Genomic DNA, 27,086 nt, shown 5'->3' on the forward strand with positions numbered 1-27,086 from the left:
AATAAATTGTAGAACATGTACTGTGAAATAAGAGCCAAATGTTATTATTATTTTTTTTTTTTTTTTTTTTTTTTTTTTTTTTTTTTAGCTTTTGATATGTCCCCTTTTATTCGGAACTCTCTCATCACGAAGGTAAAAATAGTCAGTTTCCAAGTCAAACATGGCGAATGTTTGATAAACTTTGTTCCCGTTGTGAAAGTTGTAAACATTTCTTAAAAAGAACATTTTCATTATGTGGCGATGATCAATCCAGGAAAATGTAAAACATAAAATGCTAAAAGTCATTATGACGGCTGTTGGTAAAGGTACGTTAATTAAGTTTATCTGTATCGCAATCTGACAGTGTGTATTCATCGGTTTATCACTGTCACTGGCACCAGTCCATATAGAATCCACTAGTACGAACAATCAAGTCGAATCTGGACGAGATAATGATACAACAGACCACATGGGCTTGTCGTTAAACATTTGTTTTACATTTAGCGTTGACACCAGTCGGGAAAACTACCTCATATATTGACCAGCTGTGACTATATCTGTTGCATGCAAGGTGAAGATAACGAACAGTGATCAATGTATGTAACTATTTACCGGGTACAGACCAAGCTTATTTTATTGATATATACTATAACACTACAAGGGAGAGCAGTCAAAAGACCCCCCCCCCCCTCCCCTCATCTCTCCTGCTTTCCTGCACTCAGATTATTGGTGTACACTTATTTTTGCATCCTAATATGGTATGTATACCAAATTCACAATGAGGCCCACAATAAAAATTGTTCTGTTTCCACTAACCAAATGTCTCAAAATTTTACCCCTTACACCAGATAGCTTTCTAACATATTGTTCAAGAGATTAGGCCAATTTAATAAACATTAAAGCAATATTTTAACTGAAAATCGATGGGGGTATGTGTGTTTGAGTGTCTTCCCTTGTAGTATTTATATATACGGTGTGACCATTGGACCGATCGAAGTATATGATATTGTAATTGGCGTGTCCCAAGTGACAGTCATAATTCTGTTCAGTACGGTAAATTACAATGCATTTAAAAATATGTATTATTTATGAAATTCCCCTTGTGCTAAATGCCCAGTATCAAAGGGGGATATCTATGTATTGAGGATAATTACAGGATTCTCCTATTCTGGCTTTAATGCGGAGAATATAGCACCAGCCGACGTGCATATAGTGACATCAGATGTAGCCTCAACTTTTTTCTTCGTCTTTCAAACAAAACAATTATAAACAATAATTCATTTCAACATGTTCAAAATATATTTATGAAATTTTCCTTGCACTAAACGCCCAATAACATCTAAATATTAAAGGGGGGTATACGAGGATAACAGTTCTACAGGATCCGCCTATTTATTTAAAGCGGGGAAAATAACGCCAGCCGATGTAAATCATGCATTGTGACGTCACATTTAGCCTCGACATTTTTCTCTTTCAAATCAAACAATTATAAACAACAATACACCCTGTTTGCAATTTAAAAGACGGTTAAAACAAAACAAAATTAACCAATAAATTCAAAGTGGTAAAAAGTAAGCGTAAATATACCGTATATTTTTATTTAAAGAAACTCATGAACTCGTTCATCTATTTAGTCATATTACTGTTTTCTATTTGATGATTGGCTAAAGACTGTAACAATAATATAATCACACCATTCATTTTTAACAAACTAGGTGTTTGAATTACAAATTACATGTCAGTCTTGTATTTTTGGCATTCAAAATTAAAACACGAATAACTGTAGAAGCAACTAATGGGCGGCACCCATATGGATCACAAAATTTTCAGTGAACGTATATAGAGATTATCTGTATTCATTTGCAGATTTTCTCATTTTTTATTTTACATATACGTGTTACCTTTAGAGCCTTGCTTCACGGACAGGCCTTCGGCCCGTCTGAGCTTTGCTCGGTATAATATACAATCATGTATATCAAAATATGACAAGTCCCTATATAAGTCCCTCTGGAAAGGAAACAGCCGAGAAAATGCTACAGATCAGAGCTGGCCTGCATCGAATTTGTCCGGGGCTCTACTAACTGATCGAGCTCTCTGGGTACTGATGGTTGAACCAATCAGATTACTACCATCCTCTTCTCAAATAAATTCAAATTCACCTGCAAAGGAAACCAATCAGATATACCCTACATCAAAATTGAAATACCAAACTGGTATATCCGATATTAAGATAAGTACACCAGTTAGATGTACTCGCTATCAAAATTAACAAATCAATCAGATCTACTCAATATCAAGATTTACACAATAATAAAATATACCCAATAATATTAAAATCAGTGTGCACCAATCGTATATATAGATATACCCCGTACAACATGAGCATACTAGTCAGATGTACTCTGTATCAAAATGAGTGAAAATGTCTGTTAGTGAGAGCCAGTCCCCATTGTCACCAACTTCTCTCAATTAAGTCCTCAGCCTGAACTCTGAGGTTTTCCTTCAAATATCTAATTTTACTCTCTGATTGGTTTCCTTATTTTTAAATGGTCAGGGATTTTTATAGGGTCTGTAGGGGGCCAAAATAAGGCCCCATCCCCAATGCTAAAAAGCAGGTATTTTTCTCAAATTTTGCTCTGAAATTCCCAAACAATGAAACAAATGGTGTATACATCTGATTGGTTTGACAATTTTGATTGGTGTGCTAAATTTGATATCGGGAACATCTAATTGATATGCTAATTTAATACTCGATACTGGTACATGTGATGGATGTGTTGAGTTTGACACTGGTACATGTGATGGATGTTTTGAGTTTGACACTGGTACATGTGATGGATGTTTTGAGTTTGACACTGGTACATGTGATGGATGTGTTGAGTTTGACACTGGTACATGTGATGGATGTGTTGAGTTTGATACTGGTACATGTGATGGATGTGTTGAGTTTGATACTGGTACATGTGATGGATGTGTTGAGTTTGACACTGGTACATGTGATGGATGTGTTGAGTTTGATACTGGTACATGTGATGGATGTGTTGAGTTTGATACTGGTACATGTGATGGATGTGTTGAGTTTGATACTGGTACATGTGATGGATGTGTTGAGTTTGTTACTCAGTACTGGTACATGTGATGGATGTGTTGAGTTTGATACTGGTACATGTGATGGATGTGTTGAGTTTGTTACTGGTACATGTGATGGATGTGTTGAGTTTGATACTGGTACATGTGATGGATGTGTTGAGTTTGATACTGGTACATGTGATGGATGTGTTGAGTTTGATACTGGTACATGTGATGGATGTGTTGAGTTTGATACTGGTACATGTGATGGATGTGTTGAGTTTGATACAGGTACATGTGATGGATGTGTTGAGTTTGATACTCTTACATGTGATGGATGTGTTGAGTTTGTTACTGGTACATGTGATGGATGTGTTGAGTTTGATACTGGTACATGTGATGGATGTGTTGAGTTTGTTACTGGTACATGTGATGGATGTGTTGAGTTTGATACTGGTACATGTGATGGATGTGTTGAGTTTGACACTGGTACATGTGATGGATGTGTTGAGTTTGATACAGGTACATGTGATGGATGTGTTGAGTTTGATACAGGTACATGTGATGGATGTGTTGAGTTTGATACAGATACATGTGATGGATGTGTTGAGTTTGATACAGGTACATGTGATGGATGTGTTGAGTTTGACACTGGTACATGTGATGGATGTGTTGAGTTTGTTACAGGTACATGTGATGGATGTGTTGAGTTTGATACAGGTACATGTGATGGATGTGTTGAGTTTGTTACTGGTACATGTGATGGATGTGTTGAGTTTGTTACTGGTACATGTGATGGATGTGTTGAGTTTGATACTGGTACATGTGATGGATGTGTTGAGTTTGATACTGGTACATGTGATGGATGTGTTGAGTTTGATACTGATACATGTGATGGATGTGTTGAGTTTGATACAGGTACATGTGATGGATGTGTTGAGTTTGTTACTGGTACATGTGATGGATGTGTTGAGTTTGTTACTGGTACATGTGATGGATGTGTTGAGTTTGATACTGGTACATGTGATGGATGTGTTGAGTTTGATACTGGTACATGTGATGGATGTGTTGAGTTTGTTACTCAGTACTGGTACATGTGATGGATGTGTTGAGTTTGATACAGGTACATGTGATGGATGTGTTGAGTTTGATACTGGTACATGTGATGGATGTGTTGAGTTTGTTACTCAGTACTGGTACATGTGATGGATGTGTTGAGTTTGACACTGGTACATGTGATGGATGTGTTGAGTTTGATACTGATACATGTGATGGATGTGTTGAGTTTGATACAGATACATGTGATGGATGTGTTGAGTTTGATACTCAGTACTGATACATGTGATGGATGTGTTGAGTTTGATACAGGTACATGTGATGGATGTGTTGAGTTTGATACTGGTACATGTGATGGATGTGTTGAGTTTGATACAGGTACATGTGATGGATGTGTTGAGTTTGACACTGGTACATGTGATGGATGTGTTGAGTTTGATACTGGTACATGTGATGGATGTGTTGAGTTTGACACTGGTACATGTGATGGATGTGTTGAGTTTGATACTGATACATGTGATGGATGTGTTGAGTTTGATACAGATACATGTGATGGATGTGTTGAGTTTGATACTCAGTACTGGTACATGTGATGGATGTGTTGAGTTTGACACTGGTACATGTGATGGATGTGTTGAGTTTGATACTGATACATGTGATGGATGTGTTGAGTTTGATACAGATACATGTGATGGATGTGTTGAGTTTGATACTGGTACATGTGATGGATGTGTTGTGTTTGATACTGGTACATGTGATGGATGTGTTGAGTTTGATACTGGTACATGTGATGGATGTGTTGAGTTTGATACTGGTACATGTGATGGATGTGTTGAGTTTGATACTGGTACATGTGATGGATGTGTTGAGTTTGATACAGGTACATGTGATGGATGTGTTGAGTTTGATACTGGTACATGTGATGGATGTGTTGAGTTTGTTACTGGTACATGTGATGGATGTGTTGAGTTTGTTACTGGTACATGTGATGGATGTGTTGAGTTTGATACTGGTACATGTGATGGATGTGTTGAGTTTGATACAGGTACATGTGATGGATGTGTTGAGTTTGATACTCTTACATGTGATGGATGTGTTGAGTTTGATACTCAGTACTGGTACATGTGATGGATGTGTTGAGTTTGATACAGGTACATGTGATGGATGTGTTGAGTTTGATACAGGTACATGTGATGGATGTGTTGAGTTTGATACTCTTACATGTGATGGATGTGTTGAGTTTGATACTGGTACATGTGATGGATGTGTTGAGTTTGACACTGGTACATGTGATGGATGTGTTGAGTTTGTTACTGGTACATGTGATGGATGTGTTGAGTTTGATACTGGTACATGTGATGGATGTGTTGAGTTTGATACTGGTACATGTGATGGATGTGTTGAGTTTGATACTGGTACATGTGATGGATGTGTTGAGTTTGATACTGATACATGTGATGGATGTGTTGAGTTTGATACAGGTACATGTGATGGATGTTTTGAGTTTGACACTGGTACATGTGATGGATGTGTTGAGTTTGTTACTGGTACATGTGATGGATGTGTTGAGTTTGTTACTGGTACATGTGATGGATGTGTTGAGTTTGATACTGGTACATGTGATGGATGTGTTGAGTTTGATACTGGTACATGTGATGGATGTGTTGAGTTTGATACTGGTACATGTGATGGATGTGTTGAGTTTGTTACTGGTACATGTGATGGATGTGTTGAGTTTGATACTCAGTACTGGTACATGTGATGGATGTGTTGAGTTTGATACTGGTACATGTGATGGATGTGTTGAGTTTGATACTGGTACATGTGATGGATGTGTTGAGTTTGTTACTGGTACATGTGATGGATGTGTTGAGTTTGATACTGGTACATGTGATGGATGTGTTGAGTTTGTTACTGGTACATGTGATGGATGTGTTGAGTTTGATACTCAGTACTGATACATGTGATGGATGTGTTGAGTTTGATACAGGTACATGTGATGGATGTGTTGAGTTTGATACTGGTACATGTGATGGATGTGTTGAGTTTGATACTCAGTACTGGTACATGTGATGGATGTGTTGAGTTTGACACTGGTACATGTGATGGATGTGTTGAGTTTGATACTGATACATGTGATGGATGTGTTGAGTTTGATACAGATACATGTGATGGATGTGTTGAGTTTGTTACTCAGTACTGGTACATGTGATTGATGTGTTGAGTTTGATACAGGCACTTGTGATGGATGTGCTGAGTTTGATACTGGTACATGTGATGGATGTGTCAAGTTTGATATCGGTACATGTGATAGATGTGTTGAGTTAGCACAATGATAGGCCTTAGCTAGACCCCTACATCATATTGATTCTAGCTGAGGGTTGGCTTTTATATCATGGTTATAAATAGTGATGGGCAATCGGACCAAAAACCATAATCGATTATCGGCAATAATTGGACACATGTAATCGATTAATAATCGATTATAATCGGAATTGGCATTTAAGTGTTTCCCCCTCAAAATACATAACAGAATTATTAAATGTATGGAAACAACATTTGAATTCTTTTTTGTGTCATTTGTTCCCAGTTGAATAAATCAGAATTTCAATATATGAAGTAATGGAATTTATCTATAATCTCAATGTATCAAAGATATCAGAGATAGACTACTTTATTTAACTTTTGAATGTTGTTGTTGTTACCGTCCTTCACATATCCCGCCATTTTGTTTGCTTATTTTTGATCGGGTTTAACATACAGCAAATAAACTTTGAGCAAAGTTGAAGTGATTTCTGGATTTCGTTTGGTCAACGATGTCGGCGACTTTTATATTTTAATCGATTAGTAGCATCGTGGGTCTCTGAACGACCGACAATCGATCATCGGCGACAATCGTTTCATCACTAGTTATAAATGTTCTACATCATTAACTATGCAGTTTGTGATGGCTGCGACTGTCGATGCAGCAGCTACCTTGTTCGATTTAGTAAACACTTTAGACTAAACTGGTGATACTGATCAACTTGCTCATTAAATGTCATCAACATGGAATTATCTATTGGGGTCTGTTTTGAATTATCACACTGATTGATAGATAAAATATTTTTGGTGCAGGTCATGGGATCCAGGTTAGAATAGATCCTCAGTATCCCCTTGCTTGTCGTAAAAGGCGACTAAATGGGTCGGTCCTTCACATGAGACCACAAAAACCGAGGCCCTTGTCACAGTAAGTGTGACAGGATAAAGATCCTTCCTGTTCAAAGGCCATAATTAGTGCCAAGCATAGGTCGAAATTTTGCGGCCTTTCACCGGCAGTGGTGACATCTCCATATGAGTGAAATATTCTCAAGAGGGACGTTAAAACAATATATAATCAATCATCTAATAATGTAATAGGTGATTGAAAAAGTGGGAAAAAGCCTGAATAATAAAAATACTGATGATATAAAAATGTTGGGGTCAGTGTGTCCTGTAAACACATGTTTTGTTATATGGCCTGACGTATTGTGTTAGACTCTCAACAGAAACATTGTAGAACTTCGCTTACAATAATTCTAACATTACTGTACTGAGGTTTACACCAAAATTAGAATTACAGATATTATAAACATTTTTATAAAATGTTTCTTGATGTTACTTAGCTGGGAACGTCCTGTACGGACATTTGCATAAACTCGGGAGATGCAGATCATTTTACGCCACTTGAAACTTTCTAATTTCAGACCACTAACAGCTGCTGTGGTATGCATGTTAAATCTAAGACTGAACAATGTTTTGAATTGAAATTTTAAGAACAGTTTGCATGTGTAAAGAAAGGCCTGCTGTATAGGTAGACTTTTAAATTGCTATATCATTCCATTCAACAGCATACCTTCCTTATGAATACAGTACTGGTATAAATGAAACATTAAATACAAAGAGTGTCCTACTCATATTCATTCTGAATTAAAGGAAACAGTAAACTGTCATGTCAAGGGTTATGTATTGATTGTGACCTTTAAATTTTGACTGCATATGATTGGAAGCTTTGAAAAGGTGAATTGATTTTTAGTGTCTGGTATATGTCACTTGGTTTGTATGAGAGCTTTGGCATGAACTCATTTTCTGGTCACCATGGATTATGCATGGATTCATTGTGACAAACCTTCCTCATTCAAAAACAAAGACTCCCTGCTGGATCCGAAATATTGATTCCATTTTATGAGGTTTTATTGCAGGTGTGTGGAGTTTCATGTTACCAAAGTTTCTCATTATTAGATAGATATTGACATCATCATAAAACCATCGACTGGCCTTTTTTAAATCGATTTTAACATTGTGCAAAGCTTATGAAATATTTGCATAAACTCTGTATAATGTTACACTTGAGACATTTTAACAAACTTCAACATTGAAGTTGCATAACCTAGTATGTACATATATTGAATATGTGAAATGTTTATTTTTCAGCTAAACCTCTGCCATTGGGCAGTGGCACAGGACTTAAAGGGCCAAGGTCACAGCTCCGGACTTTCCAGTCCCAGAGTAGTCCTGTTTACAAAATCCAGTCCGAGTCTACCAATGGCATGAGGGGAGTCCGAAACAACAGAGTGAAAGAGAGGTGGGTACAGTGTGATCAGTCCTGTCTATAAGACTCAGTCCACAACCCAGTGAAGGAGAGGTAGGTAGAATCCTGTTTATAAGGCTCAGTCCACAACAACCCAGTGAAGGAGAGGTAGGTAGAATCCTGTTTATAAGGTCCAGCCCACAACAACACAGTGAAAGAGAGGTTCATACAGGTACAGCCCTGTATACAAGGTCTAGCCCACAACAACACGATGAAAGAGAGCTTCGTACAGCCCTGTATACAAGGTCTAGCCCACAACAACACGGTGAAAGAGAGGTTCGTACAGCCCTGTATACAAGGTCTAGCCCACATCAGCACGGTGAAAGAGAGGTTCGTACAGCCCTATATACAGTAAAACTCGAATATAGCGAACATGGATATAGCGAAGTGAAAACGATTTCCCCGGCACATTCTTTATGTATTCTATATAAAAATATGCGTCTATAACGAACAAGGATATAGCGAATTTACGGATATAACGAAGTAAATTCCTATTCCCCTTGAACTAAAACTGAACGTAAATATCACCTTTTATAACGAATTTATTTTGTTTTTTCATTTTAAACTCTGTGATTTTTAACAATCGTCTTCCATTGATATAAAGGATCCACACTTATTGCAAAATTTTTGTTTGTATTTTTTCAAAAAAGGTTGTTAACGCAAAACAATACTTACACATACGTTTAGCAAATATATTGTCAGTATTGTTTACTATTCTCGCTAATTAAATTTGAAGTTTGATTGCATTTATTTTATCGTATACTCCTTTACTTGTGTAAAGCAACAAGTAAATGACAATTGCAATAGACTGTACATGTATGTATTGCGCAAACTTTTGTTGACATTTCTCTGTCGACAGGTTCTTGCATGACTTAATAATCCATCAAGATAAATTATCATACATAAATCAATGTGTATATTTCTTGTATAAAAATATTTCTTCTCGAAAATATATATGCTTCATTTTTCTTAAAGACAATACAAAACACAAGTATATCGAATGCTGGTTTCTTATATAACTGATATACATGTAGAACAAATCAGTTTTATAATGAATTCGTTATATATGAATTATGAATTCGCTATAAACGTATAGCGAATTACGCTTATAGCGAATTTTTATGGAGGGTCCCCAGAAATTCGCTATATCAGAGTTTTACTGTACAAGGTTTAACCCACAACAGCACGGTGAAAGAGAGGTTCATACAGCCCTGTATACAAGGTCCAGCCCACAACAACATGAGGTACAATCTTGTTTAGAAGGTGCATTCCACAACAACATGTCTTACTGTCAGTGTTGGACATACATTTCTCAGATTATCACAGTATGAGATCAACTTTACCCATGTGAGACAGCCATGTGAGATTTTTCTGTCTCACTCTGCTGCGACGTCATTTGATTGTGATGTCATATATTTTCTATGATTTACATTACATGGTGAAGATTTATGTTACAGGGTGAAGTAAAAATATTTTGCATTGTTTAATGTATATAGCTTTCTGGTGGACACCTTGGATTTTTTAGTTTGCACTTACAGTGTAAACCATTTTCGGGTATGCTCTTTCTAACTATCTAATTAGTTTTTGCATCGAAGTTCAAATGAGGATTTTGATAATTTAGAATTTTCTCAAAGCTCCTAAATTTATGCACGAAGCTGTATAGGTAAAATGTGAAAAAAATAATCCTTCATTATTTACTCGTGTGGAATAAAGGAAATTCCACCTCTGGAACAAGATTTGCTGTCTAGGACTCGGCAAAACCTCGTTCTAGACTGCGAATCTTGTCCCCTCGGTGGAATTTCCCTATCCCACACTCGTACTAAGGAAGGATTCTATTAGTAACAATATATTACCCATTTCCTCTGAATTCCAAATGAATATAAGATAACATTTCATTGATACAGGAGAGGAATATTCACCATTGGAGGAAACAATGACAGAACCAGGGTGAAGTCTCTGGAAGATGTTGCCATGGCGATAAAGAATGAGGCATTCCAAAACATTGTGGTGGTGGCAGGAGCTGGGATCAGCACCCCTAGTGGTATTCCAGACTTCAGGTAGTTAGCCATTGATATCAAAAAGCACTCATACAACAAGTTCATATATATATATATATATATATATATATATATATATATATATGTATAATATATGTATGTATATATATTTATGATATTTATGATTACTTTATCCTAATCTTCAGTACATACAGTGTTTTCTATAATTATATAGTTAACTGTTGGATTTTTGTGTGATTTCAATCATTCATAATTACCACAGCTTGGATTGATATTTCTGAAAAATAGGCACAGCTTTAGATCTGCACGACATCTATAAAGAAATAGTCTATGAATTGGACCTTGTCCTACTGACAACTGTCTCAGCTCAATGAAATACTATTTACAGTTTACTCCACTTATATTGAAGTTGCTTATATTGAACTATCTCTTATATTGAAGTGAAATTAAATTCCCAGTAACATTATCTATATACTTCAATATTGGTTATATTGAACTTAGGATGAACAATTCAGTTTCATTACATCCAAAGTGCAAGACAGATACCAGACACAGTAGCTCAGTGGTAGAGTGTTCGCTTCATAACTGGAAGGTAGTGAGTTCGAGCCCCACTCATGTCATGATCACATCAAACCTAAGATGTAAACTTAGGTAGTGATTGCTCCTTGCCAAATGGTTGGCATTCAAAAGTGAGAGTCACAGGTCTTTCAGATTTGACCTTAAAAATGATGGAGGTCCTGTGTCGCTGCAGGCATTGGCACATTAAAGAACCCTCATTGCTACGGCCCTGAGCGCTAAGCATGGGTCTAAATTTGTGGTACTTCACCTACAACTGTTGACACCTCAATATGAGTTAAAAAAAAATTGTTGGGACGTAAAACAAACAACCAACCAACCTACAAACAATTCAGGTTGGTCCCCTGAATTTCATTATATCTGGAGTAGACTGTAGTGTGTGCATTTGTATCTCCTTCTTCCTAGGACTCCGGGAACTGGTCTCTATGACAACCTTCAGCAATACAGAATTCCTTACCCAGAGGCCATCTTTGACATAGACTTCTTCCATTATAATCCCAAACCTTTCTTCACTCTTGCCAAAGAATTATATCCCACTGGGAAATACAGACCAAATTTCATACACTATTTCGTTCGTCTTTTGCACGACAAGGGGATGTTACTCCGCATGTACACACAGAATATTGATGGCCTCGAGAGAAGTATGTTTTAATACCTCACATTGATAATGTGTATATAATTACATTCACTGAATGTTTTTGCTGACATTTCTTTTGAAATTGACATTGCTTTCATCAAATAAAATGAATACATGTTTGTTGCAAACTAGTTCGATCCGGTTTTTTAATACATGTACCACCTGTCTGCGTGATCATAACCAAATATGGAGCGCTGCCAAGGTCAATGGGTGTATTGTCTGTTACGTTTAAAGTAATGAAATGGTCAATGATATGATATTTCAGTACTTAAATCTAGTTCTTAATTTTTTTAAAAATACATAAGAATATAAATATTAACAATAAAATGTCTTTCTTTCTTGTTTGATTGGGTGATGAAGGTAGAAATCATTGCCAAAAAAAATTACATAACTCGCTTACGCGTTAATTAACTCGCTTATGCAGGTTATGAATTTTTTCTACAATGCCAGCTACCTTTATCACCCGATAAAACAGCAAAGAAAGCATTTTATTGTTGAAGTAAAGTTTTGTATCAAAATGTCAGTGTGAAATTTACAGTATATGTAAATTGATAGAAACCAAATGTTACAGTTGTAAATTGATAGAGTTGTAAACTGATATAAACAACACATTTACGGTTATAAAATGATATAAAGAATATGTACAGATGTAAACTGATATATACACTATGTTATAGATGTAAACTGATATATACACTGTGTTACAGATGTAAACTAATAAATACACTGTTACAGATGTAAACTGATATATACACTGTGTTACAGATGTAAACTGATATATACAATATGTACAGATGTAAACTGATATATACAATATGTTATAGATGTAAACTGATATATACAATATGTATAGATGTAAACTGATATATACATTATGTTATAGATGTAAACTGATAAATACACTATGTTACAGATGTAAACTGATATATACATTATGTTATAGATGTAAACTGATAAATACACTATGTTACAGATGTAAACTGATATATACACTATGTTATAGATGTAAACTGATAAATACAATATGTTACAGATGTAAACTGATATATACATTATGTTATAGATGTAAACTGATAAATACACTATGTTACAGATGTAAACTGATATATACACTATGTTACAGATGTAAACTGATATATACAATATGTATAGATGTAAACTGATATATACACTATGTTACAGATGTAAACTGATATATACAATATGTATAGATGTAAACTGATATATACACTATGTACAGATGTAAACTGATAAATACAATATGTTATAGATGTAAACTGATATATACAATATGTTACAGATGTAAACTGATATATACAATATGTATAGATGTAAACTGATATATACACTATGTACAGATGTAAACTGATATATACACTATGTTACAGATGTAAACTGATATATACAATATGTTACAGATGTAAACTGATATATACAATATGTTACAGATGTAAACTGATATATACACTATGTACAGATGTAAACTGATATATACAATATGTTACAGATGTAAACTGATAAATACATTATGTTATAGACGTAAACTGATAAATACATTATGTTACAGATGTAAACTGATATATACAATATGTTACAGATGTAAACTGATATATACAATATGTTACAGATGTAAACTGATAAATACACTATGTTATAGATGTAAACTGATAAATACAATATGTTACAGATGTAAACTGATATATACAATATGTACAGATGTAAACTGATAAATACAATATGTTACAGATGTAAACTGATATATACAATATGTACAGATGTAAACTGATAAATACACTATGTTATAGATGTAAACTGATAAATACAATATGTTATAGATGTAAACTGATAAATACACTATGTTATAGATGTAAACTGATAAATACAATATGTTACAGATGTAAACTGATATATACAATATGTTACAGATGTAAACTGATAAATACAATATGTTACAGATGTAAACTGATATATACACTATGTACAGATGTAAACTGATATATACACTATGTTATAAATGTAAACTGATATATACAATATGTTATAGATGTAAACTGATATATACAATATGTTACAGATGTAAACTGATATATACAATATATTATAGATGTAAATCAAATAACATATGATAAATATAACATATATAATGTTACAGTTGCTGGCTTGCCTGCAGAAAAGATGGTGGAAGCCCATGGTACATTTTCTGATGCCACTTGTCTTGTGTGTCGACTGAAACATGATAAAGAGGATATTAAAGTAAATAATACTTAAATCCTCAGAGTACTGCTACATGCAGATTTTCTTTAAACATGAAATACACAACTTTTGCAATGTAATTTGAAATTATGCAAAGAAATGATTGATGACAATATTTATTTTTTAGGGAGCAGTATTTTCAGATAAAATTCCAAAGTGCAAGAAACCAGGATGCATGGTATGTCGTTTTAAGATATAGAGTTTTCTCTGTTTAATATGCACTGTATGTTTAAGATATAGAGTTTCCTCTGTTTAATATGCTAGGTATGTTTAAGATTTACAGTTTTCTCTGTTTAATATGCTAGGTATGTTTAAGATTTACAGTTTTCTCTATTTAATATGCTAGGAAAGAACATCATGTGATTTTTTGTGTCCAACAATCATCTTATGTTGAATGAAGGAGGAAAATTCAGAAAATAATAACGAAGGTTGACACAGTGTGTTAATTATGTCAGGGTCTGACATAGGTCACCTTGACAATGTTCTTGCATTCAGTGGTATTTACTAAATATGTACTTAACATAAGGAATAACAGAACAAAGTCATTGCACGTTTACATTTTTAGGGAGTTGTCAAACCAGATATAACATTTTTCGGTGAGGACTTACCAAAGAGGTTTTATTTTTACATGAGAGACATGTTGCAGACTGATCTAGTCATTGTCATGGGAACATCATTAGAGGTTTGTTATTCAATATTTATACATTTCTTTGGATTTTCCCCCTTAATCACAGCAGTCATCATAAACTGCACTTGGTTGAATTGTGTGTTTTGTAATCTAGGTACTATAACCCTTTGTAATTTAGGAACAACCCTTTGTAATTTATGTACAACCCTTTGTAATTTACATGTAGGTACAACCCTTTGTAATTAGGTACAACCCTTTGTAATTTAGGAACAACCCTTTGTAATTTACATGTAGGTACAACCCTTTGTAATTTAGGTACAACCCTTTGTAATTTAGGAACAACCCTTTGTAATTTAGATACAACCCTATGTAATTTACATGTAGGTACAACCCTTTGTAATTTAGGAACAACCCTTTGTAATTTACATGTAGGTACAACTCTTTGTAATTTACATGTAGGTACAACCCTTTGTAATTTAGGTACAACCCTTTGTAATTTAGATACAACCCTATGTAATTTACATGTAGGTACAACCCTTTGTAATTTAGGAACAACCCTTTGTAATTTAGGTAACGGTACAACTCTTTGTAATTTACATGTAGTGCAACCCTTTGTAATTTAGATGCAACCTTTGTAATTTAGGTGCAACCCTTTGTAATTTAGGTACAACCTTTATAATTCAGGTGCAACCATTTGTAATTTGGGTACAACCCTTTGTAATTTCGGTACAATCCTTTATAATTCAGGTGCAACCCTTTGTAATTTCATCATCGCAAACCAAGTGTTATTGTTTCATTCTATTTTGTGAAATAGAATGAAACATAACCCATGGTTTGCGATGATGTTAGGTACCACCCTTTGTAATTTAGGTAGTCTTTTGTAATTTAGGTACAGTCTTTTGTAATTTAGGTACAATCCTTTGTAATTTAGGTACAACCCTTTGCGGGAATCATTGACTCTGTGAAGTGGGGAGTGCCTCGGATGTTGTTCAACATGCATGCTGTAGGGCCATTCAAATATCAGCGACGTGCACAGGACTTCATCTCACCAGGTATCAAAACGAAAATTTAAGGTTAAATACGATATACTGTTTGTCATTTGTCTTCATCAAAATTTTGATCCTCGAAAAGGGACACCTTTAGTAATAGTCAAGAGACTGAGGAGACTGAGGGATGAGGGTGAGATGTGTGCTTAGCTGTTTGTACAAAATGTACACTACATGTATTGAAATGTTTCAGGTGACCTCATCAATAGTGTTCAGAAGTTCACAGACCTGGTGGGCTGGAAGGACGATATGGTGGAATTAATTACCAAAGAGGAGGGGAAATTTGTGCTAGTAAGTGAACTGGGAATGGAGTCTATATATAGTTATATCAGATATACTGTCCGAGAAGTGGTACTCATGATAAAGGCAAATGAATATTGATGAATTCGACAGAAGTTCAGCAAACACAAAGACCAAGCTACCAACCAGAGTTAAATTTGTGATACTTGAGCATTTGGGAATGATACAATCCTTCGTTAGTAAGAGTATGGGAGTGGGAAATTTCACTGAGAAGACAAGATTTGCAGTCCTAGATGAGGCTCTTTAGGATGAGGCTTTGCTTAGTCTTGCTGAGTCCTAGATGAGGCTCTTTAGGACAAGGCTTTGCTTAGTCTTGCTGAATCCTAGATGAGGCTCTTTATGATGAGGCTATGCTTAGTCTTGCTGAGTCCTAGATGAGACTCTTTAGGATGAGGCTTTGCTTAGTCTTGCTAAGTCCTAGATGAGGCTCTTTATGATGAGGCTATGCTTAGTCTTGCTGAGTCCTAGATGAGACTCTTTAGGATGAGGCTTTACTTAGTCTTGCTAAGTCCTAGATGAGGCTCTTTAGGACAAGGCTATGCTTAGTCTGGCTGAGTTCTAGATGAGGCTCTTATGGATGAGGCTTTGCTTAGTCTTGCTGAGTCCCAGATGAGGCTCTTTAGGACAAGGCTTTGCTTAGTCTGGCTGAGTCCTAGATGAGGCTCTTAAGGATGAGGCTTTGCTTAGTCTTGCCGAGTCCTAGACAGTGAATCCTGTTTCATAGGTGGAATTTCCCTATCCCACATGAGTAAAAATTGAAGGATTATTTTTTCTTACATTTTATCCACAGTTTAGTGGATAAATTCAGGAGCTTTGAGAGAATTCAGTATTATCAAAATCCTCATATCAACTTAAATGCAATAACTAATTCGTCAGAAAGAGCATTCCAGAAAATGGATTACACATCATATGTAAACTAAAAAACCCAACACCGTCCCAAAGAAAGCTGTATGAAATTATAATTGGAGGAAAACAATACCAATACTATAGGCTGCTTTAATTCCACAGAGCTGAAATTTCACGATTTTTTACAGGGCACAATAGATGCTTGATCATAAACCCATTTATATCTTATGAAATATGAAAACAAAATTGAATTCATTTCTTAAATTATACTTTGGAAGAATATTTACTAATTTCTTTACTTGTTTTAGTGCTCACCAGACTACGCAAAGAAAATGAAAGAAATGCAGAGCAGACCACAACCTCCACCCCCAAGAGATCCACCAGTGAGACTGTGGAGACAGCCTGCAAAATTTGACTTATACAGCTCAGATTCTGAGAGCTCATCAGAAGTTTCAGAAACTGAATCAGATTCCTCTGATGAAGAAAAACCTAAAAATGTTCGTAATATTAGCAACTACAGAAAAGGATTAGGTGTGACAAAGAGTGCCCCAAAAGGGGGCAGCAAAAATGATCTAGACATGAAAAGAAACAGCAAACCAGTAGTGAATGGAAAGAGGAACTTTAGCTCAGACTCGCAGCTTACAACCAGGTCTGAACGACCTGCTGGGAACAATCGCAATCATGCAACAGCTACCAAGGTCACCAATGAAATGAACCAATTACCGTCTCGTTTCGACAGAGTCAGTGTACGCCCCAAATCCAATACCCCTGACTCCTCCAAGGGGAAACCACCAAGTAATAAGCCGATACGTAGGACTGTTTCTGATAGGAATATAAAATGTAAGGTACCTGGTGCTAGCCGCCCTCCTCTACAGAGATCAAACTCGGCAAAAACTGTGAACGAGAAAGAATCCAGTAAAACAGATTCAAAAGTGACAGAGATTAAGAAATCGTCCAGTGATTCTAAATGTGATAGCATTGCTCAACCTGCTGATTCGACGGTGCTAAAGAATAGGAAAATGTCTAATGGTAACCACTCTCTCTCTTCTAACAGGGTAAGAAACGGCCCCAACTCTAGTCAACAGAAACAGGAAAATTCTGAAGTCAAACTAAACACTGAAGATTCACTCAGATCACATCCAAAACCTCCACTCCCTCAAAACCAAAGAAACAAAAAGCCCCCTTTGAATCCAGTTAATTCTCGACCTTATGGTTTTTCGGCTCCGAAGAAATTACCACACAGGCCCTCGGCTCCGGCTAATCTTGTCAGGGAAAAATTCTTTTATAAGGAGCCAGAAACCAGTCGCCCAGTATCTGCTGAGATGCCACGCATTGCCTACAGGCATAGCATGAAGCCTTCATATGATGCTAGAATCTTTGCCATCAGAGTGAGCGATGGAAGCTCAGAAAGTTCAGATGAAAGTTCAAGTGACGAGTCATGTGGATAAGTTTATATAATCACTTAAGGTATTCCATGTATAATGAAAGGATAATGAACAATTTTGAAGGATTTAGATCAACTTAAAAGTTTATTGTTAAATAATGATGAAAGTGAAGCAGATGAAATTCACATGACTGGTAAATGATTAGAAGCAGACCTTTTTGCACTTAAGACTTTTTGGAAGAGTTGTCTGCCCTTTGTAAAAATAAGAAAGATCTAATTTTCTAAAAATGTGTGTGGTCAATGATTAATTTTATTTCATATTTTCATAAAAAGAAAGTGTATGTAACTTTCTACCAAGAGATTAGTATGAAAATGTAATTTGTTTTTAAAATATTGTAATAAAACATGCTTTTCCCATATACTTCAATGTTAAATTCTAGGTGAAATAAATCAAGCAGTAAACAAAACTTTGAAAATTCCTATAGTGGATTATTTTTATTTGATGAACCCTTCAAAATGATACCATGATAACAAATATTCCACCATCCATTTATTAGATATGAAATATGGTCATTATACATGGAATACCTTAATTAGAAATGGTAGAGATGTATGCCAATATTTTAATGATGTATTTTTTTTACTAGTATATGAACATTTGGTAGTGGGAAATTGTTATACATGTATTATATATATACACTAGCCTGTTGCTAGTAAAATGTTGATCCAGATTTAGGCAAGCATTTTACGTACCAAATAGCCTTAAAGGGATAGTATGTTACATAGCAGATTTACAGCTTATACAGAGAAATCATTTTATGAATTCTTTTCTAAGAAAATTTAAGATACATTGACCAAACAGAATGGAATTGTTGTGATAAAAAATTGTCGAATTCCACGTCAGGATTTGGATAGCTATCAGCTCAGAGCTTATGGTGAATGTATTTTGGGACTAGCGTATTTTGATAAGCGCTTTGGACTGCAGTGCTGTCAGAGAAAGTCAATGTTATTAAAGCATGTAACAGATTTATTTTTTTTTTTATGTCAAATAGTATTGCCATTGCCTTTCATGATTTAGGTATGTGTATAGATATTTTTACCCTAACATTTGAATTTTTTATGTATATTATAGGTAGCAGTAATTATTTAATGGGTAAAACAATTTCAACATCAAATTTATTGTCCACACTCCTCAAACGAAAACGAGTTCTTAATCAAATATTATCCCCTAAATACAAGACCAGTGCATTTTTAAGCCAATTCAATGCATTATGATGAAATTAAAGACGGCCTGAATCATCTAGCTATTTATTATTGTATGAATTTCATGACAAACTAATATAGATAAAAAAATTACTTTACAATATTTACAAAACTGACTCTCAGTATTAGAACTCGTTAAGAAATTTGACCTTTAATTTAAATTGTGTATCTCTGCAATAACGATAATGACTGGTTTTACAATTTATTTTCAACTTATGACCGGAAACTGTTGATATTTCTGAGATTAATGACTTTGATATCAGTAATCTTGAACAAGAAATTACTGCAGGAGATTTTTTTTAAAAAAAGATGTTTTTATATGAAATAAACTGTAAAGAGAAAATTTCACTACGGAACTATCTTTTGTTTTTCACATGCACTTCAGTGACTTTGAATATTTGTATTTAGTGCATATGTTGATCTTTCACCGATTATACTGTTAACAGCTAGATTCTCCAAGATAGCCCAGGGTAAATGATATTAAAAAAGCATTCCATGTAGTCTTTATTTTAGCTAGAAATTTGCCTTGAAAGTTTAAACAGATTCTTTAAAGACTGAAGTAATTTTGTATAGAAATAGGCGCTGCTTTTACGTGTTTAATTTGTTTTGAACTGATACGAGTTGTTTTTTTTTTGATAGTATTTTTAAAGATTTTCTTTATTAAGCTCAGAAAGAATTTATACGTATATCGTCTGCTTCCACATTGATGCCTTTCATATTTTTTTCCTTAAAATAAGAATTTTCATGGAGGATAAAGTTTTGCCTTTTTTAAATTGAGACATGTTGTATCGTATATCTCAGTAAGTTCCCCTTGAGTTGGGATGAAGTTGCTCTGTGGTACACAACACATGTATCATACATTGCCTTATTCTGTTTGATGCCCTCAGTCAGCTTACTTTTTATAATAGCATTCAGAAGGCTTGTTGTAAAATACTGATTGTGAACTTTGGCGTCTGGAGTTATGGTGCTTATATAAGCTTTGCCATCAAAGTCAACCTAACGGTTTGAAGTCACGTTAACCACCCCTGACTTTCATATTCAGGATTTTACTCTATGATTCTAACGTAGCATCAGTTAGATAGTTACCCCGAGCCATATCGTACACAAATCAATGTTATTTTGTACATTATATACTTATATTATTCCCAATCTATACAGAGGACATTTTGTTTATATATTTACAAACTTTACTGTTGTATAGTTTCTGTATTTATATTGTCCCATTGATATAGAAAATGAAAAAGACTTAAGGCATAAATGTAAACTGGCATATTCCCCAACCCCATTGATTGGGGGGGGGGGGGGGGGGGGGGCAAACAGGGTAGTGATTGAGTTTTGACAGTGACCCTGCCCTTTCCATTCTGACTTTGGTTCATGTTCAATGTTGGTTTCTTTCAGCAGTTAGAATGTACATGGGTGTATAAGCCTGAGTGTATTTTCTAATTCTTTTGTGCTGCTTTTCTACCCCTGTAATCAGTGATACTCCCACCTCTAAATCCGACATTCCTTGTATGGCAGTGGGATAGAAAAAACAGTAGATCCTTCATTTCCCCAGAAATTTTCAACCAAATATCTTTTGACATATATAACAAATAACTACATTTATAGTCATGAAATTCTGTAGGTTGTGTATTAAAATCTGTTGTAAATAGTATTTAATTTTCTTTCGAGGAGTAGAATATTTTATAGGGTGGTTAAAACGATTATCATTCATGTATCAGTCATGTCAGCGACGTAATGGCAGCCTCTACATGGACACCTGAAACTTGTGATTGTATTTGTTATTTTCTTGTTGATATATGTACTTAAAATAAAATTCTACAACTTTATTTCAATCTTTTATTCCTTCCATTTTCCAGGTGTAGAAATGCTCACAGTTTTAGAGCTAACTGAAGGTATTTCCTAAATGGACTATATTTTATACGTTGCCAATCCCAGTAACCTTTTCCATATGACTTGCTCGAGTGTCATGGCAGTTCTTTGGTCATCAATATAGTCTCTTTTTTTTAATGTCATGATCTGATAATTGAAGGGTGTGTATGGAATTTTTATAGTCTCAGTGATGCTTGCATCCATCTCCAATAAGTTTGTTCTTTTGGAGCTAATCTAATGTTATCAAATGATGGGTTTAACTTTGTTAATATACATGTATAAGAAAACCAGCTGAGTGGATTTGTCCATTAACAAATAAAAGAGGCCCATTATTCACTTGAGCAACTCTATTTTTTATGCAAATCATTGAATCCGAATTGTGGCTCCCACAGGGTGTGATTTTTTCCTCTTCAGAGGAAATCCTCTGATTAGCTCAATTAAAAAAAAAATGAAACACTCTGTGTTTGATCTAATGTGACAGAAAATGATATTTTTCCTGGTAAGGTGAGGTGTTTTTCTCCCTCTTGACCAGTTTTCCTCTGATTTCCATGGAATATTCAAATCCCTGCTCCCAGAAGCCATGCATGAACAAAGTGGAATCCCTGCTACATGAGAATGCATGCATATTAGATGTACAATTTGTACTTCAAATATTAATTACTATCTATGTAAAATTTTGAGCCACTCTTGTGGCCCTGTCCAGAATTCATGATGTGAAAATGATCCTAGAATCCACACTATATAATAATAATGATGGGTTTTATATAGCGCCTTTTCCAGCGTATGCTGCTCAAAGCACTTTACAATAATCAATGTACATTATTACCCCGGCAGACCTTATATCAATCTAGAACTTTCTCAGCCTCCTAGGAAGCATACAGTGCAAGCTGCCATTACAAGCGCAAGAGCACTAACATTCTAACCATATCTTTCACTGTCTATAGCCAGGTACCCCTTTTACACTTGGGTGGAGTGAGGAAATTCATGTAAAGTGCCTATCCCAAGGACACAACGTCAGCCCTGCTGTGGCCAGGACTCGAACCCACGACCTTTTGGTCGAGAGTCTGACGGCCTAACCACTCGGCCACCGACGCCACTATATGAAGATGCTTACAATTCATGACAAACTGTACCGTTAAGGCCTTTGAGAGTTAAGGCCCTTTAGATGAAGTTAATTGTAAGGAATGTTTCTATATAATCATATGTAAAACTTTGAACCCCTTTTGAGGCCTCACCCTAGCCTTGGGAATCATGGTGTGTGCAGTCTTGAATGTACAATACACAAGGATGCTTGCATATCTGATTTGAAATATTTTACTCTTATAATTCTTAAATGGATTTCTAGATTAAGATATGATAATAATCTGCCAGTTATAGTCTTCCTAATGAAGTACTGGCTGTATAAAAGTGAGATTTTATTATTACTATACTGTTTCCTTCACATATTTACTCCCTTGCACAAAATCCATGCCAATGAGACATTAAAATAAAGTGTAGAATATGTCTGTCAATCGTTAAAGAATAATATATTTATTTACATTTATAATACAGTTGAACTTCCCCTATCTCGAATACCATGGTTATGTCGAAGTCCCAACCATTTATTCTACAATTATTTTACCCTCGAATCCTTGAATATCTCCAAGTTTTTTCTCGGTCCCACTGAGTTCAAGATAATGAGGTTTGACTGTATATGTACCACTTTTAATAGAACTGATGCAGAAAGAAGACATTTCCCTAATAAAACGATTGGATTAGTTAATGGTGAAGACATTTCCCTAATGAAACGACTGGATTAGTTAATGGTGAATAAAACGACTGGATTAGTTAATGGTGAATAAAACGACAGGATTAGTTAATGGTGAATGAAACGACAGGATTAGTTAATGGTGAATAAAACGACTGGATTAGTTAATGGTGAATGAAATGACTGGATTAGTTAATGGTGAATAAAACGACTGGATTAGTTAATGGTGAATGAAATGACTGGATTAGTGAATGGTGAATGAAACGACTGGATTAGTTAATGGTGAATAAAACAACTGGATTAGTTAATGGTGAATGAAATGACTGGATTAGTTAATGGTGAATGAAATGACTGCATGATTAGTTAATGGTGAATAAAACGACTGGATTAGTTAATGGTGAATGAAATGACTGCATGATTAGTTAATGGTGAATAAAACGACTGGATTAGTTAATGGTGAATGAAATGACTGGATTAGTTAATGGTGAATAAAACGACTGGATTAGTTAATGGTGAATAAAACGACTGGATTAGTTAATGGTGAATGAAACGACTGGATTATAGTTAATGGTGAAAGGTTTTGGAGGATAAGGTGGATACACTTTTATAAAGGAAAGATATGAAATTCAGAGTGAATACTACGAGTTATGATGAAGGTCAATGTCATTGGAGATATTCGTTTGTAGGTTGCATCATTTTATAATTTCTGAAGATTCCATGTCTCCATCGGTCCTAGTTCTAAAATGAGATTTAACGATCAAGGTCACAGGAGCCATTTGACCTAGAAACTAGATGGTATTTCTGAAGAGTCAAAGTCTTTATTAATCCCATTTCTAAAGTTATACCAGTTTTTAAGTTAAAGGTCAAGGACACTGAAGTCACTTGACCTTGAAACTAATTTGTAGGGCCCATCAATCTTCTTGAAGATCCCTTGTCTCTATCAGACCTGGTTCTGAAGTAATACAAGTTTTATGTTCATAGTCAGAGGTCAAGGTCACTAGAGTTCCTTAACCTTGATTCTAGTTTGTAGGCCCTGTAATACTGTTCTATTAATTCTATATTAGCCCTCACCCCCATTTGATCCCCCCCAAAATGTACCGTAACTCCCTTCAATCTGAAAACAACAATATTTCTGCTCAACTAGATACATCAGCCTATCATATTCTTGAATATCTAATACTTTCATCAATGGGTTATGTAGAATGGTGTCAGACACTTTTAGGCGCGAGAAAGAAGATTGATTGTTTTACTTCCCGTCGAGAATTTTTCTCTCATATTGAGAAAAGCTGTGGACACTTTTAGGTGCATGTAAAAAGAACAAGAAAAGGAAGAATAAAGTTCATTTAGAAGACTTGATTAAACAAAAGCCCCACAGGCTTTATCTGTCACCTGAGTATTAGTTAAAAGTATCACTTAAATGCCAGGGTCTATGAAATCCTATTCTGCATATCTAAGCTAAATTTTTATATCTAGCAACAGTATAAAACAAGATATGTTCTTAAAACTTAAATGACCCCAAAAGTGCCTATACTGATGAAAGGCTTTACAAAATATATCTAACATTAACACGATATGACTAATTTGGACCCTACCTAGGGCTGCAAAATTCATAATTTTGGTACATTCTTTCCTGCTTTTCCTAAATATGCTGTTACTTTTTATACATTATCAGCAAACATAAAGAAGTCTTTCAAATTAGCACGAAAATTATAATCACTATAATGATTTTGGCCCCACCCTGATACCTGGGGGTGTGTTTTACACATAAACACTACCGTAATTAAAATACCAAGTTTGGCCTTGCCCTTGGGTCAGAACCCTTACTCCAGAGAACATGAAATATATAACTTTGGTAGAGGCCTTCCTGCTTTACGTCACTATGCAACTAGAGATTGTTTTTATGAAAAACAAATGTCTCCCCAGCTCCCCAAATTGGTAGTGCTCCAAATGAGTCCTCCCTCTGATGTACTGCATGGTATGGAGGAGAAAGCATGAGCAGGAACACAAACAATATAAACTCTGATAAGCCACATAGGAGAAGTGTTAACAAGCTATTTTACATCCTCCACCCCTTAGATCCACTATAACTTTAAGGACAATTGGATCCTCCTGTCCCTGCAAAATGCACATCTGCAAATGGCATTGAAGTCTCATACAAAATTTAAAGTCTGTCAGATAAGCCATATAGGAGAAGTGCTCACAAGCTATTTTACATCCTCCACCACTCTTAGATCCACTATAACTTTTAGGAAAATAATTGGATCCTCATGTCCCTACAATATGCACATCTACAAATGGCAATGAAACATTGTACAAAGTTTCAAATATATCCAATAAGTCATATAGGAGGAGAAGTGTTCACAAGCTATTTTACATCCTCCACCCCTCTTAGATCCACTATAACTTTTAGGAAAATAATTGGATCCTCCTGTCCCAACAATATACACATCTACAAATGGCAATGAAACATTGTACAAAGTTTCAAATCTATCTGATAAGCCATATAGGAGAAGTGTTCACAAGCTATTTTACATCCTCCACCCCTCTTAGATCCACTCTAACTTTTAGGAAAATAATTGGATCCTCCTGTCCTGACAATACGCACATCTACAAATGGCAATGAAGCATTGTACAATGTTTCAAGTCTATCCAATAAGCACTCTTTAAGATTTTGTGACAGACGGACGGACAGAAAGTACAAAAACAATAATAAGACTCCCCTGAAAGAGGGAGAAAGTGTGGATGTAAAGAAGATTTTTGAAATTGGTCAATTTTTACCCCACCCCCAAGGGTGCAGGAGTCCTGAAATTTACAATTTATGCAACTGGGTGGAATGATAAGATGAGCTCCGGTCTTGTGGGTTGTTTCTTTATTGTGGTGATGTACTTGTAAGTTATTGTTGACCCTGCTTAACAAACTACTATGGTAAATTTTCAAAAACAACTCCTCGATACTGCTTGGGCATGAAAATAGGAATACCTGTCCTCAATAGAAATTTTCCCTCCTAAAAATCATGTGACCAGATGAGTGATCTATAAATAATAACAATTATCCTAAAGAAGGAAAACCTGTTTTGCATGGTGAGCAGTCAAATTAAACAAGTAATGCAATATCAAGACAAATACATAATTAGTAATGATTTCAAATTAGATAAAACTTTTTTCTAATATTCAACTTTGTAAATAAAGTAAAGCAATACATGTTCAATAAATGAAATCCCTGACTAACTCTGTTACATTTACGTCCCCCATTGTAACAAAGATGCTTCATACCACATTTGAAAAGAATTGGAATGGTAGTTATCAAGAAGTTAAAAGATCAAAAATGTTCAATTGTTAATGTGCAACAGATGACAACCAATTGCAATAGGTCCTCAGGTGCCCTAAAAACTTCCATCAAGAATATTGATATCGTCTTGTGGCTCTGTCAAGGCCTTAGATGTCGTGTGTCATTGTGATTCTCTTTTCCTTTTTGTAAAACCTTGAACCCCTATTGTAGCCCCTGGTGAATAATCTTTACTTATGAAAACCATCATCAAAGTACTGGCTTTGCTGATACCCAGGTTAACAAAGGACCACATCACTCACCTGAGTCACCTTGGCCCATATCTGAAGACTTTCCATATATATTTGCATGTAAAACCTTAGTCCCTATTATGGCCCCAACCTACCCCTGGAGGCCAAGACTTTTGCAAACTTGAATCTACACCATGTCAGAAAGCTTTCATGTAAATGTCAACTTCTTTGTCCCAATGGTTCTTGAGAAGAAGATTTTTAAAGCTTTTTCCTATATTTGTATGTATA

General features: G+C 35.2%; 1 protein-coding gene across 2 annotated transcripts; it reads left to right on the top strand.

Annotated features, from left to right (window-relative positions):
* Window positions 1-49: 49 nt before the first annotated feature.
* On the top strand, window positions 50-21,493 carry LOC125646812 (NAD-dependent protein deacetylase sirtuin-1-like). 2 transcript variants are annotated; one of them, XM_056141532.1, is made up of 11 exons: window positions 50-305; window positions 8,557-8,707; window positions 10,618-10,770; window positions 11,713-11,948; window positions 14,097-14,197; window positions 14,325-14,375; window positions 14,763-14,879; window positions 15,757-15,877; window positions 16,065-16,162; window positions 17,326-18,478; window positions 18,990-21,493. In XM_056141532.1, the coding sequence occupies exons 1-10, from the start codon at window positions 272-274 to the stop codon at window positions 18,463-18,465; spliced, it is 2,202 nt and encodes a 733-aa protein (XP_055997507.1). In that variant the 5' UTR covers window positions 50-271; the 3' UTR covers window positions 18,466-18,478; window positions 18,990-21,493. The 2 variants fall into 2 exon arrangements, with proteins under 2 accessions (XP_055997507.1, XP_048729313.1); XM_048873356.2 differs by lacking the exon at window positions 50-305 and adding an exon at window positions 8,081-8,324 and having other exon boundaries at window positions 17,326-21,493.
* The last annotated feature ends 5,593 nt before the right edge of the window (window positions 21,494-27,086 follow it).

Source organism: Ostrea edulis, chromosome 6, assembly GCF_947568905.1.
Source record: "Ostrea edulis chromosome 6, xbOstEdul1.1, whole genome shotgun sequence".
Classification (NCBI taxonomy): domain Eukaryota; kingdom Metazoa; phylum Mollusca; class Bivalvia; order Ostreida; family Ostreidae; genus Ostrea; species Ostrea edulis.